General features: G+C 41.2%; 1 protein-coding gene across 1 annotated transcript in view; it reads right to left on the reverse strand.

Moving 5' to 3' along the window:
- SV2B (synaptic vesicle glycoprotein 2B) overlaps positions 1–15,958 on the reverse strand; it is a 281,226-nt gene that overhangs the window by 157,904 nt on the left and 107,364 nt on the right. Inside the window, exon 2 of the mRNA XM_086958097.1 lies at positions 1,899–2,079. Within this exon, the coding sequence (XP_086814223.1) occupies positions 1,899–2,079 (181 nt within the window). The remainder of the gene's footprint in view (positions 1–1,898; positions 2,080–15,958) is intronic.

The following is a 15,958-nucleotide window of genomic DNA, read 5'->3' on the forward strand; positions in this document are numbered from 1 at the left end:
TTAATGATAGGAGGGTTGGATCAGTTATATAACTTGGTAGCATAGACTGCCTTATTTTTATTTCTTTGATGCACATTTTGTTTCGAGTCTGGTGAAATCCTTGTTCCTGGTATGGTGCTTTTTGGCCAGGTATACCAGTGTATCAGTTGTGATAGCCTTCTGAGCACTGCAGAAAGGTATACCTTAACTGAAATCTGCTTCCAGAAGAAATAGTTTTACTTTCTTCAAGGGGAGAGTTGGCCCAATGCTGACTTTATTTTCCTGACAGTGTACTGCTTGCCAGTGAGTAATGCGTTAATAATAAATCCAAGTTATTTTACTTTGCTTTTCAGCTGAGATTTAAGATGTTTAGAATGATGTTGGGTTTCTGGTTGTTTAGTGCAGTTGCAAATAGGAGGAACATTGCCTTTGTTAGGTCGAACGTTAGATTGACATCCAACATTGGGTCAGTGAATGTCATTATCTAAGATGGCTTTAAGGTATGGTGTAGGTCACCAAGGATATTGTTTAATCCTGATGAGGGATCCGAGAGGTTTAATGTAAGGATTGAATATGATAGACAGGGGGATGGATCCATGCGGTACACCACAGAAGTGAGAGTGCTTCTGGGATCTAGTGATTCTTATCTGCATGAACTGTTGGTAGTTGGTAATGTAGGATCTGAACCATTGCAGGACTGTGCTATTGAAGCCCATGCATGTTTTGAGGAATGTGAATCAATGCTTCGCGGTCAGCTCTGAGGAACATGACAACACTGGTCTGATTGTGTTGGTGAGTGGGACATATTCCACTATTTGAAGAGTAGCTATTTTATTGCTGCTTCATGTCGTGAAGTTGGATTGTTAGCCCCTTGCATGTTTTTCTTATTGACCTGCTCCTACATTTTGGAGGAGACTGCGTGTTTGGTGATGTTTCTGATGAAGTGTATGTGGATGTTGTGATGGAATTTTACTAGGCTGTCTTGTTGCAACGACAGTTTCTTGCAAAGGTGGAGTGTATGCTTATCTTGAGGGTATCAGGGAAGGAATTTACAATGTTCAGAATGGGTCTGAATGCTTCTTCTTGAAGAGATATAATGATGGCTGATGTTAGAATGTTGCATCAAAATATGTCAAGGGTCAAATGTTTATTAAACTCGTATTTTGACCATTCATTTAACAAGTTATCTAAAAAAATGTATGTCTGATAGGATCAGTGATTGGCAATATGTTAGTAGAGTAATATTTTGTACAAAAGTTGCAATTAGTGCTATTCTGTGGGTTTAAGAAAGGGAACATAATTAGGAGCATAAAAAAGACCAATTAACCTCATGAAGTCAAATTGTAACTTTTCCATTCTAGGCATTGGCAGAAGATAACTTCATGGCACTTTATCTGCGGAACAGCATTGATTCCTCTAACCCTCATTTGGTAAACACAAGTTGACTTCAATTAGGAATTAACATTTCATGCTGATAAAGAAATGGAAAAAAGGGTAACACCAAGAAAGGGAAGTGATAAAAATCTATATAGGAGACTGGTGTCATGTGATTATTGCAAAATCCCAGGTGATAAAAAAGGGTATTGGAAGATAATAAAATACTCTCTCCAGCACACATTGAAATCTACGAATATGTTTGAGATGTATATTTTTTCTGATGGCTTTCATTTTATTGACTGGGTCGCCTGTGAGTAAATTGTGATGTGCAGATTTACCAGTAAGTCTTCAATAAATGTCAAAACAAGCCACAGGCTTTAAATAGTGTGCAGCGACTGCGAAAGAATCTGGCAGAATTTACGTTTTTGAATACGGACGAGGGAGAAGTAAAGACTCACTCAGAGCTTTCCTATATGAGGACCCACACTTACTATATATTATTTTGAACAAATTCTGTGAGAAATCAAGAAGAATTAACATACCCAAATCCAGAAATAAGGCGACAGAAGAGGAAAAGTCCATATCCCTGCATGAAGGAAGAGACGAATGCAAAGACTCCATTGATGATAAGTGAGATGATGAGGCATTTTCTTCTCCCAATCTTATCTGCTAGACCACCCCACACGAAGGCTCCCACCATCATTCCAAGGTAGACTATCAATCCTGTGAGAAGGTGAAGACAGCTGTGATTAATATCTATAATTTAGATAACACAAAATTAAACAAGAAAGACCTTGCTAGCTCCCAGGTTAAGATGAATGCTATTGTATCACCAACACTTATATACATCAAATGCATTACATAAACAACCCATATACGCAGAACAAAAGCAATGCAATCTAATTTAACTCATCTTAGTGAATAACTTGATTTCATTAACCAGATTTTTACTGCTGATAAAATGTTTTCTTGTTTACACACATTGTCTTCATAAACATTTTAAAAGGACGTATTTCTGCTGGTGAGTGCAGAGAACCAAAGAAAGCACATTAAAATTCTCTACATTAAAGCCCTCGTTAAAAATGGGTTGATAAATCAAACGTGCAATATGTGTCCTGTTACTGATTATATCGAAATTATGAGTTTTGAGTTAATTAATCAGCAGGTCAAATCTGTGAATGTTTATTAGGATAAACTACCCAATAAATACCAGAACATGTGTATATTGGTGGCATAAACACAAATAGCTGAATGTTAGTCCACAAATGCACGTAATAGGCATTTCGTTCTAGTTAAATAGCGACCACCTTGGCATCATTTTTATCATGTTTGATATTCATTGCATGCAATGAAGGCTTACTTATACTGACGGACTTAAGGGGTATTGCTATAATTTTTTTGTTATTTATTTTAGTTAGCTAGAGGAACATCAACTGTCTCAAGCTCAGCTCAGATAACCTGGAGGGGAAATCTCCGGAAAAGAAACCTATTTTTGTAACTCAGCCTGGTGACCAGCCAAATTCAGATCAGCACCCACCCCAGCTAATCAATCTAGGAACCCAGGGATAGTGATATAGTATCGATCACCAGCAAAATCAACATGATTCACTCCTCTTTCCACACTATCAAGATCCTCAGGAAAAAAAATGTTCAAATGACTCCCCTAAACACCCAGAGTGGTCTTTGGGTGTTTCTGGCTCTTATCACCAGCAGACTGGACTATGGCCACATTCTCTATGTAAGCATTATGCTCAGCTCACTAGGAGAGTACAGGTCCTCCAAAATGTAGCAGCCAGTCTTATGCTCAGACTCCGACACTTCACACATATCAAGTCACTTCTCACAGATCTCCACTGGCTCCCTATCTAAAAATACTCCCTTTTCAAGGTCCTCACACACACATTTACAATGCCCTACACCTTCTAGCGTCACATACCTTAACTGCCACATCAGCTTCCACACCCCAACCAGAAACCTTCCCTCTGACAGCCGCCTGCTCACCCACGTCTCTTACAGCTAAAGTGTCAGAGCGGCAGGTACACTTACCTAGCTCCTAAAGCCTAGAACAACCAGCTTCCTTGAATTACGCAAGAAACTGAAAACCTAATTTTTCCATTAGGCACCTGTCATAGCCAGCACAATGACTTCTTCCAGGCCGAAATACATGTCCATGTGAGATGTGCCTTGTACTAGTACACATACCATACCATACTACACCATACCATAACATAACAGTTTGAAGGTCACTCAAACAAACAAAAGAAATCCAACAGTTCGTGAAAAACGATTGGAGGGCTGCTATTTTTAGCATTAAATCATCAAGAAAAAGACGAAATTAGCACTTACTGGTGCACTTAATGGTGGAAGTACTCCTTATTCCATTTCTAGTGCACCCATACAAAAGACAGGGAAAGCAGTACAGCGAAAGGAAAATAAGTAAAGATAAAGGGAAGGTTTCAGGGAACGAGGTGGGCAGGTGAAATGTAGGGGAGATACAATTAAAAATTGCAGGTTAAGATTTTCTCTGTTGTCGAAAAAAAATGATGGCAGGAGTAAAATCTATTTGGGGTAAGAGAGAAGCAAAAATGAAAAATAAAGGTGAGAAGGTCGGAAGGAGTGGTGATGGGTTTCGGTTGGTTATACAGCTAGAAACAGAAAAGAAGAAACATGAATAAGGCAGTGTGGAGAAGAACGAGGAGAGAAAAAAGATGAAAAAAAGCTGCTTCAGTTCAGTATTTTTCCACATTTACATTTTGAACTGATCATCAACTCCTGTCTCCCATATAATTAATTATTGCTTTTATGTTGGGTGGTTTGAACGTTCAGCCTCATTGGTTTTTCAAGCTCCTCCACTATTAGAAAACTATGAGATACAACAGTTTAATAGACACTTAAACAGAAAGGCTTTCTGTAAATCATAGAAAATACCTTTGGTATATTGGGAGAGACATTTAAGGCAATGTTATGATTAAAGTGACTATTTGAAATGTCCTTTAAAACTTGGCAAACAGTGGATAGGAAAACAATTAAACATGTTCTACAATCAGATACAGATACAATTATGGCTAGGTGGATATTTTAAAAGAACACCTAACGTTGTTCAAAAACAATATTTTTCGTATTCTCATATTGTTAGCTTTCCGAGTCCTTTTTTGTGACTTGGATAACAGGATCGTGAACTTACTCCAAAAATATTTTCAAACAGTAGAATCTTTTTTGGGGATTGGCCGGTGGCACACCGTTTTAAAATATTCCAATGACTCGCGAGATCAGAAAAAATGTCAGACTAAACTATGCAAAATCAGACAGGTAATTTTATCAACCACCTGGTCGGAAAACTGGCACACTTTTTCCTGTCTACGTACAGCCGATCATTCAGAACAGGTACTGTATTACACAGCCGCGGCCGGTAGTGGGAGTAACAGCTGGGCGGTGACGCGGGAGGGGCAGGGGGAGGGACAGGGTGGGGGTTAGTAATGTATGGATTACGGAGTTTAACAGGTAAGTAAACATAAAAATAAATAAAACGAATTTCGTTGCTTGCACTGCATCACCAAATGCGATGCAGTGCGCGCAAAGAAATTCGTTTTATTTATTTATATGTTTGCTTACCTGTTAAACTCCGTAATCCATGCATTACTACCCCCCACCCTGCCCCTCCCACTCCCCACGTCACCGCCCAGCCGGTACTCCCACTACCGGCCGCGGCTGGTATTACACGCCAGCACGGTTACATAAATGTAGCAGTGCTATCTCTAATAAATGGCCAGGTGCTGCAGCGATAACATAGGGAAAAGGCTTCATATGACACAAGCATAGAAAAGAACTCGGAGGCTATGTTAAGATTTATGTTCGAGGGTGTCAGTGTTGAGAAACTTCACCTAGAGACTACTATTTAGGGCAGTAAAATACAGGTGAGCGACTAAAAAAAAAAAGGTTATATAAAATTAGGTGTTTGGCCCAGCTAATGGTCCACTGTTTAATAACAGTGGTAAAAAGAGGTATTCACCCTTTAGTTCCCGCATTGGAAGCAAAAAAACGATACCTAAACGTACCCAAGTATTGTTATGTCTTGAAAAATGGCACACTAAAAAAGTTTGCAAAAATATGGAGTTTGAGTGATTTTATGATTAGTAAAGCACTTTAATACTTAATGAAAGGGGGTAAAAAAACGAAAAGAAGTTCTAGACTTCAGAAATTCTTTTGATTTTCCGAATTATTAAGACTTTACTTAAATATTCGTGTTTGTTCATCTGAATACATTATTAGGCGTATGTTAAGGGTATATTTATATTTAGCCAAGAATTAATAGTACCTATTTGATATATATGTTTTTGTATGTTCTTATGACACAATTTTGTATAATCAATACCTTAAATCAATGGAAAAATATTTTAAAAAAGGGTGCTTCCACAACAAGAGACAAAAAGGAAGAAAAATGAAGGCAGTAGCAGAGAGAAGGATGATGAGGGAGAAATGATGACTTAAGAAGTATGAGAAAAGAAAAAAAGAAGTGAATAAAAGGAGAACAAGATAAAGATGGCAGGTTCATGTGGCCTTTCTTTCTCCTCCAATGAAGTGAAAAAAGCATGGAACAACAGTGCAGTGGGATTGGATCAATGGGCTAAATTACTCAAAATTAGTAATTTACTCAAAATGAGTAAGTTACTCATTTTGGTATTCACAGAAGGCACTTACTCATTAATGAGTACGTGCCTTTCGTGAATACCAAAATGAGTAAGTGCCTTCTGTGAATACCAAAATGAGTAAGTGCCTTCTGTGAAAACCAAAATGGTAGTAAGTTTAGGATTTTATCTTAAGTTAGTTCTGTGAATAGGGCCAGTAGAGCACAATTTCAAGATAAAAGGCATTTACCGAAACACATTTTAACACTTGATAAATGCTAATTATTTGGGAACTTTGAGAAAAGAGGTTAAGCGAAATAGGTCTACTAACTTAGGGCCTCATTTATGAGACTCCTTGCGCCTCCCAAACATCACTTTTTGTGACGTTCTGTTATCAGGCAGCACTAAGCCACTTTTTTTGGGTTAATGCTGCCTGATAAATATCAGTTGTAATGAAAGTGAGAGGGACCCCTTAAAACCTAAGGAATAGGGTACAATAAGACAATATCAGAAAGAGGGTTTTCTTTGGACTACACTCCAAGAATAACTTATACCACTGACCACATCAACTGGTACTAACCATAGCCACGCAATCTCTAAACCACTTATCATTCACCATATGCACAAGGGACTAGTGGGAAAAAAAAATGTTTGCACACGTTGTTAGTGTTCATCTGTAGCATGATCACCATGAAGTCTATAATTAATTCATGAAGCTAAAACACACTAAAATGAACAAACATTACAGTGTGACAGAGAGAGTACACACAAAAGACAATACACTTTGTCATAAACAAAATACAAATCCGTGGTAAAACAATAGAAAGCACTATCAGTAATTGAGATTCGGTAATTAGGAGGCCTATAGGAAGGAATGTGAAGACATTCAGTATTAGTGATTCGGTATTACTGAATCGGTAGTACTGGAAGGTATTTCAAGGGTGCCAGGGTGCGCCGCATGTGTGCACATGTGGCGCACAATCATGCCCTAAGGGCATGGATGTGTGCCACATGGCACATCTCAAAAAGCAAAAAAGTGCTTTTTGAAAAGAAATCGCTACTTACCACCAACTTGAAATTGGTGGTAATTAGCGATTCCTTAAGGCTCAAAAGCACTCTTTAATGTGCTTCCTACATTGCATTTAAGGGATCGGTATTACCGATTCTTTAAATGCAAGAGCAATACGGAATCGGTATTAAGGAATCGGTATTTACCGATTCCTTATTCACAGATTACTTACCTACATTAGGAATAGCTAAATATCAGTCGGTAACGCTTAAATTTACCGAATTTCGGTGTTACCGACCGGTATTTAGCCACCTACATCTGGCCCTATGTGTCCACAATCACCAGCAATACTGCAATGCATACTGGGACAGTGAAGGCCTAAATATTAACAGGTAAAGTTGCTGCCTGACTATTTTTTTTGACCGGCATATTTAAATATCTCACTCAGATTAAAAATTTGAAAGCTTTTTTTTTTCTTCATAACTGTATATATTTAAAACAGTAATTATGGAAGAAATCACTTTTAATTGGTTTCTAGAGATGTCTTAATGGCTCCTGACTGATAATTAAAGTATGGCGGAAAGAGTATGACCCCAGAATAAAAGCACAGTGCCTGGCCGAATTTAAATCGTATCATAGAGCTGTCTGTAAACCTCGAGCGGCCTATTACACCAACGAGATTAAGCTCAGCTCTAACCCTGCTAAATGTATCTTCAAGATTTTAAAAGATCTCAAAGTCAGGAAAATTCGGTGCCTGCAATTACTTCAGAATTGCAGTGTGAAGAAGTGGCCTCCTTCTTCGTGGAAAAGGTGCATGCTATATATAGGTCTTTTCCTTTTACGACCTCTTCCGTTAGACCGATTCCCTTAAGTTTAGGCCTGAGCTCTAGTCTCACAGTTATTCCTGAGATTTCTCAAGAGGAGCTGATTAGGCTAAGTACAAAAATTAAATCAGGCTCTTCAGCTGATCCTTTTAAGCCTGCTCTTTTTAAAGAGTCTCTTTCGTTGTTCTTAGCCCCCTTCTGCCAGATAATTAATTCTTCCTTTTCCTCTGCCATGGTGCCAACACAGTGGAAACAGGCATGTCCACCATCCTTAAGACACCAGCATTGGATCCGGCCAAGCCTGAAAACTTTAAGCCCATATCTCTCCTTCCTTGGGTGGCGAAAGTGGCAGAGTCACATGTTAACACCATACTAACTAAGAGGTCCGCCATCCTGGTGGAAACGGGACCGTCCGCCAGGTGTGCGGTGGTCCCGCCCTAGCAATTATGATGCGTTTGCTACAGTGGCGGGTGCATCCAGCATTTTTAACATTGTGGCGGGCGGTGCTCTCAGCACCACCCGCCACAATGCTGAAAATGCATGTTGTACATTTCAGTGCACAACATGACAGGCACGGTGCGGTGCCTGTCATGTTGTACATTGAAATGCTGGGGGGTACCATAGGTACCCCACATGTGCACCCCCCAACCCCCTTCACCCTGGGGGCCTGCAACGGGCCCCCAAAGCAAAGACTGTATCACTAAATGTCGCCACGGAAAGGCAAACCCCGAAGCCCATCCTAATATGGCTGGCAGTGTCTGATAGACACCGCCACCATATTAGACATTTTCCGCCGCGGTCGCAAGGTGACCATGGCAGAAAAGCGGCAGACAGTCATTCCATCCGCTGCGGTCCCCCCCGCCATTGTAATATGGCGGGGGTAAATTGCTGGCGGATGGTACCGGATGGCAGACGGATCGCCACCGCCTGCATGGCGGTGGAGATCCGTCCGCCATCCTAACCGGCCCCTAACTTTTTGCATTCCAATGACATTCTGGATATGTCGCAAAATGGCTTCCGTTCTGGTCATAGTACCGAGACTGCTCTCCTGGCCATGACTGAGCATCTGTGGACCATTCTTGATGCAGGTCAGACGGCGGCACTGATCCTGTTGGATCTTAGTGCCGCCTTTGACACAGTTTCACATCTCATATTGATACAACGACTAGAGGAGGCAGGTATCATGATCTCTGGCTCTGGATTGGTTCAGATCCTTTCTGTCCGGAAGATCTTTTCGAGTCACTGCTCCCCCTTTTCTATCTCAGGCGCACTCCATTGAACAAGGTGTGCCTCAGGGCTCTGCCCTGAGTCCCACCTTATTCAACTTGTATGTCCAGCCATTATCTGCGGTCGCCAGGCAGTGGGATCTTTCCATCGTCTCATATGCGGATGACACGCAGCTGGTGGTGGCACTGACTGAAGGTTCCACCCTGAACGCCTCTAGGTTTAGAGACGGCCTGACAGCCGTGACAGAATGGATGACTTCCAACTACCTACAGTTAAATGCAAGCAAAACTGAGGTTCTGTTAGTTGGTAAGAATGCTAGCCTGTGGGGTGAACATTGGTGGCCGACGGCATTAGGCAAGACTCCCAAACCTTAGGAGGAGGTTAAGAACCTGGGGGTGTGGATGGACTCCTCCCTCAGTTTTCGGATCCATACTAAAAAAGTTGCCAGTACATGTTTTGGTTTATTACGAGGTCTTAAACCTCTTCTAAAGTTTTTTTAACCCACAACGAGTCAGCTGATTGTCCAGTCAACTTTTTTTATCTCAACTTGACTACTGTAGCTCCCTGCTTTTGGGGGCTAATCAAGTTGAGATTGCTTGATTGCAAAGTATTCAAAACACGACGGCTAGAACCTTGTTAGGGCTCCCTCGGTTCTGTCCCATTTCCGACACTATTTGGAAACTCCATTGGCTTCCTATGTTGGAGCGTATCAAGTTTGAAACTTCGGGCAGCACCTGGTCATGGTTCCCCGTGTGAAGCGCTATCGAGCAGGAGGATGCTCTTTCTGTTGTTTGGCGGCCCAACTATGGAACTCTCTGTCACTTCAGATTTGTGGCCTTAACTTATCTCTTTCCATCACAATTGTTTCCACCGTCAGTTCCTTATTAGAGTCCCTTTGCTCTGGCTTTCAGGATTGGTCTTTGTGGGTGAAAGCGCTGGCAGCCGTGCGCTATACAAGCACAGTTCACATAAAATAACATAAGCTAAGACAGAAGGGCCATCCTCAAAATAAACGTACATGATTTCATTTCAAGTTCTATTTAAGCATCATGTCTGAGTCTTTGCAAACACTTAAAACGTAAACAAATGGCTGGCATTTTTCTGTGGGAAAGGTGGCAACTTCAGCAGCAGGAGCTGCTCATCAGGCATTCACTGTCCCGTCATTCAGTGGGAGTGAATTCAATGTTGAGAAAAAAAACAACAGATGCTCTACCACAGAGAAGGCCCAGTTTTTCGCTGTGCTGAGTAAGAACAAAACTGTACTCATAAGTCAGTGCTGACAGGCTCTGTCTTAGCTTAATTTTGAAATGAGAGAACACAGCTTGGAGGGAGGTTAAGAGAGGCACTCAGGCAAGAGTGGAACGTGGAGTTGAGGGAAGCACAGCTGTGAAAAAGCAATAAGGGGAGAACCACATGAGGGTGTGAGCAACACGAAAGGGGCAGAGGAGAAGCACACTGGTGAGAGAGAGCAACAGAACAAGGAGCACATCAGAGGAAGCAAGAGAAATGCATGAAGGAGACTTCTGACAAACAAATGCATTCTCTTGGAGTGCTGAAACAAAAAAGACAATGTAGCGCCTGAAAACTGCGTAGGGGGAGAACACAAGTAATGAGGCCATGATCTAATGGAGGGACAAACAGAAGAAGAGGAAGGAAAACCCACACCAGCTGACACATAAGAAGTGAGCCAATGAAAATGCCAATTGAACTAACCAGTGGTAAGCAATAGGTGGGCTCTAAGCCCACTGTAAGCTGACAATAGTTTTTTTCACAAACAGACAGCTTGCGCCGCATAACAAAGTGGTACACTATATATTTGGAATCTGTGTCCTCAATCTAAAAGAAGGCTTACATGCAAGTACATCGTGTAGGTATAGCTACATCTTTCACAGGACAAGAGTAGGTGTGATTGAAATATACAATTTATTAGCTCTGTCCTTCAAAGTTATTTCCCACAAAATTTTCGAAATCCGATTTAATGGGCCGATTTGTGACAACTTAACTTTATAAAAATGTACTCCAAGCTCCCTGAGTTAGAAATAGCATCCATCCATGTCTGCTACTGTTTGCACCTCCAGAATTGGAATAAACATCGTTGGCTGGGAAAGTTAAGTATCCTGGCTCAGAAGACTAAAGCCTGCCTCAGAGCCCAGTAAGGACAGAGAGGTGTTAACTACTGATCGCTTAGACAGGATTAGCTAACTAAGAGTGGACAAAAATGTTTGGCAGAATTAAAGAATGCTTTAGCATATTTGTTTTGACTTGTTGATGCCACAGGAATCTCCTATTTGTTCCCAGAATCCACTTAGACAGCGTGTCTCTAGTAACAGTGAGAGAGTGAGCCAGTGTAGACGCTGAAGGCAGGTCTGCTTGATTGTAGAAAGGTTCTACTATATTAAAACAGGGGTTCTTGAATAATTTTACATTAAGGCGAGAAGGAAGTGTTTCAAAAGAAGGTGGGGGGCTGGGAGAACATTACAAAGACTGGGTAACAGAATTTTTTAAAATCATTTGCTTGTGCACAGGATAAATCTGGCACTTCACCATTGCCTCCTCAGAACTATCCTGGACCTGAAAAGACTCCACTGGAAACATGAGGCCATTTTTGATGACTCTTGACTCCTGCTGCAAAAAGAGGACTCGCCCCAGGACTCCTAAATCCTGCTGGTACTCAGGGATTGAGACTGCTCTTCAATCACCAAGTGGTTGGCCCCCTTCATCAGTTACATAAAGAGAGCCCAAATGACCACAGAGTACTGGACCCTGCAGGAGACCTTGCATATGGAGAGAAAGCTGAATCCTAAAAGCTTGCTCTGGGGAGGAAGGGGCTGCAGAACTGACTAGAAGCAACTTTCCCAGCAGGTGGATAAAAGTGCAACTCTTTTATAATCCCTGGAGGACCAGGAGAAGTGCTGAGGCTTTTCCAGGGTGGTCGCTCCAAAGGCAAACAAGAAATCCAGATTTGTCCTATTCTGTTTGCTGCAACAAAAACTGGGCCACTGGGACTTTGCGATTAAGGTATGCATATTTGTGTAGCCCTACCTGGCTACAGCATCTATTTTAGATTTAGATTTTTAAAAAAACAGTGAGTAAGTGGATCATGTAAACTCTGGCAGGCTGTGGTATGCTAGGGTAGCAAATAGATGTACTCCTCTACCCTGATGGACTACATCCCACCATATTTAGAGATCTCCATCTGCTTGGCAGAGACAGCTAGGCCTTCAGAGGTGCCACTGCCATGTTTGCTCCTCTGAAGGCATTGGAAGTCTGCTGTTAGGCTACCATGTTTCATGCAGCCATTCAGCAAAAATAACCTCCCAAAGTGAGAGAAATAATTTTTAATAGTTCATAATGTTTTCTTTTCAGGCACCCAGGTTTTTCCAGGAGTTCTCAAACATAACAAAATGTACTGCAATCTTTCCACCCTCAATAGGTAGGCTGGTCTAAGGTACTGACACTACCAGACCTAAGCTTGTCAAGACATCAGTGTAAAGTTCCACTGGCGAAGTCATGGGAGACACCACAAGCAGAAACATGATTGTCCACTGAACTCTAAATGGAGCTTAGGTTAACATATGTAGGTCAGGTGGAAGAAAGTTTCTGGCTGAAGTAGATTCCCCAGAGAATGATTGTTTGTGGGCCACAGTGATCTTAAACTTAGCAAGGGGTGTTACTTGACCTACTTAAAATTGTCAGAAGAATTGCTGTGTAAGGCAGGCATTGGTCATCCAGACTTTGAATTGAAGTGCAAATGATATAAGAAACCAGTGTAAGTGTTTCTAAATGAGGGTAAAGTGATCATATGTTTTTTGCTGAGTTCACTACTATAGCCACTGAAGAGTAGTATTGCTTTCAGACGGGTAATGGATTCTTTGTTACTCCAGCAAGGTTGGTGTTTCCAAAATCCAGCCGAGTTATGACTACTAAGCGAATGGCTGTTTGGATGTTTCAGGAGGGTAATATTTGGCAGATTTAATTTTTTGAAGAAGAAAATTGATTGCTTTTTCCACTTTGCTTATAAGTGGGATAAGTGTGAGAGCCAAATATACTGCTACAAATAAACTACTGAAAGGATTTACACCAAACCATCAAAAGCACACAGTCTAAACACATTTTTACATTCCTGCCACATTTGGTGCAAATAAGTTTAGTAGTTTGGACTGCAGATGCATCATGCAAGCAAAACTTTCTGTGCAAGCTAAAATAGGAAAACCCATTTTTATTTATCCTTCTCTTAACTTTTTTCCCCTGCACAGAACTACATGAGAGTTAGCATAATACCTTTGGATTCCTCCATTTCCGGTAATGGTGCCCGCAACATTTTCCCCTGATATTACAACCAGCCAATCAGATCTTTTCATATCCGCAGATCCATTGCAGGATCGGTTGAATAAAAATGGCTAGTGGGAGAAAAAGCTCCCTTAGCCAGTCAGATCTATGTACTTTTTAAATGTCTTGGCGGGTAGATGTCTGAGGTACTGGTATCGTGGATGCTGCGCTAATAATACAAATTAATGAGGAAAAAACATACAAAATATGGCCATGTATCTCTGTATATATATTTTTATACTTACCAGATCAATGCAGAATGAATATATAAATAAATATACTTAAATAGAGCTTATAATGGATGCACACGGGACAGCTCCCACACAGCCAGTGGGGGGTCCTGGCCCTGTGTTCACAGCCAACTGCAAAAGAATCAAATGCAATACACGTAATCTGGCCATATTTCTAGTAGAGTCAAAAACCATTTGGGAGCAAAATAGGCTGCCAAACACAAACTTTATAATATGTTGGGCAAAAATTAATTAAAAGTCTTGGAGCTGCGCATAGTAAAAAGAAGGGACAAATGCAACAACAGCTGCAAAAACCCAACAGTGAAAACACAAGAGGTTACAGAGGATGCAAGGAAATCAGTTCTCAACAATACAATTTACCCAATTAAGGCGAATAAAGAGAGAAATAAATAGAGTACAACAAATTCTTTGTCAAAAGGGTTCAGTTGAGAACACTCAAAAAGAACTAAGGCTACTAAAAACGAGCAAGAAGAAACGTATCTGGTCAGCAAACCGAGAAAATGCAGATAAGACATGGGCCAAACTGCTAAATGACACAAAAGTCAATAACAGCACCAGGTTCAGGTGCATAGTAAATAACTTACAGAACCCATGGGCCCGGGGAATCAACTCTCATTTGACCAAGGAGGCCTGAGCCAACTACATTTGACATCATTTTAACTATGAACAAGACGATATGGCACCTAAGGCACAAAGGAGCGAAAGCACTGGTCGGGTGAAGAAAAGCAAGCCTAGGAGACCAAACATTCTTTCTTGACTAGAAGGATCATGAATAGTATAACAAAAGGTAGCGCAGAGGGGGTGCCAGGCCCTAACTGCATCCCACCAATCTTATATAAGCAAGACCCAGGTTACTGGGTGCAGCATTACTGCCACTCTTCACCTGATAGCCTGGAAGCAGAAAGAATACCAGATTCCTGGAAGGGTTCAATTAATTCACCCATTCATAAGAAAGGCAGCAAAAATGAAGCGAAAAACTATAGGCTTGTCGCCTTAATAGATAATGATGCCAAATATTTTGTGTGCCTCTTATTGGAAGAGCTTATCGATTGGGCATCCGGATCGGCATCAATACCGGGATTCCAAAAAAGTATGGGGACATCGGCAAAAATACTTGCCTTATCGTTTTTAACCAACACCGTCAAAAACATCAACAAACCGCTTTTTATTTGCTTCGCAGATTATACATCTGCCTTCAACAGCATTGACAGGAAGAAACTTTGGTCAAAACTTTCTAAAATGGAAATTCCACAAAAACGTTTGCTCCGTACTGATACATGGGTACAAATAAAGTTGGGCACCGGTGACTGTATATCCAGGAGAATTCCATCAACAGGGGGCCGAAGCAGGATTGCGTCCTGGACCTGACGCTGTTCAATGTATTCATGTCAGATCTCTCACCAGAACTAGATAACTGCAATCACCCTGCCCCGAATCTGGGAGGATTTACCCTCTTGAATTTACTCTATGCCGACAACCTCGTACTAATTAGACGTTCGCTGATAGGCCTGCAGCTCTTGAAAAATGCTTATTCTATTCCTGGTCTCTGCCAGGAATAGAATAAGTATAAACTTAGAAAAAGCCAAAGTGATGGTAATAAACCAGAAAAAGTTCACACAACTGTTTTGCTGGATTTTGGAGTGACTCAGATTCAACATAGTACAAGAATTTAAATACCTGGGGATTATATTGGACAGTAAAGGCACGTTCCGCAAGCAAAAAGCAGTCATAACAGGAAGAGGGACTGAATTGGCGGTTGCATTAAAGAACCTGAAACATTAAATAACTGGTCCTAGCCTCACCCTTCTACTACAGGTGTTCCGAGAAAGGCTCCTCCCCACCATCACTTATGGAAGTGAGTGGCTAAGAGGAAGAGATGCAGGCATTTTGGACAAAACAGTGTCCAGGGTAATGAGAATAATATATAATCTCCTGCGGTACACTTCTGCGGCACAAATAAGATTTGAGTTTGGTCTGCAAAAACAACAAATAGCATGCAAGGGTGCCTATGTTAAATCCTGGCATAAAATAAAGGGAGCGGACTCTGGGTCACTGAATACGTACTTATAGAATGAGCTAAATCAGAAAAAAAGACAGCGCAGCCATGACCTATTACAAGCTTCAATAGACTGCTTGGGCTTACTGGACCCTTGGGTTGCCGTTGGGTCACACAAAAGCTTCAAAGAGCTTGTAAATAAAATGGTAAAAATAATGTCCCTTGTGGAGGACAAAGCCACATTAGAGGAGTGGGCTCACGGCTGGTTTGTTATACAGAGATTTTCTACAAGCTACCCCCAACCATATTTAGGTGCAGGTTTTACTAGAGCACAAAATGAA

The sequence above is a fragment of the Lissotriton vulgaris genome, chromosome 2_1, assembly GCF_964263255.1.
Source record: "Lissotriton vulgaris chromosome 2_1, aLisVul1.2, whole genome shotgun sequence".
Taxonomy (NCBI): Eukaryota; Metazoa; Chordata; class Amphibia; order Caudata; family Salamandridae; genus Lissotriton; species Lissotriton vulgaris.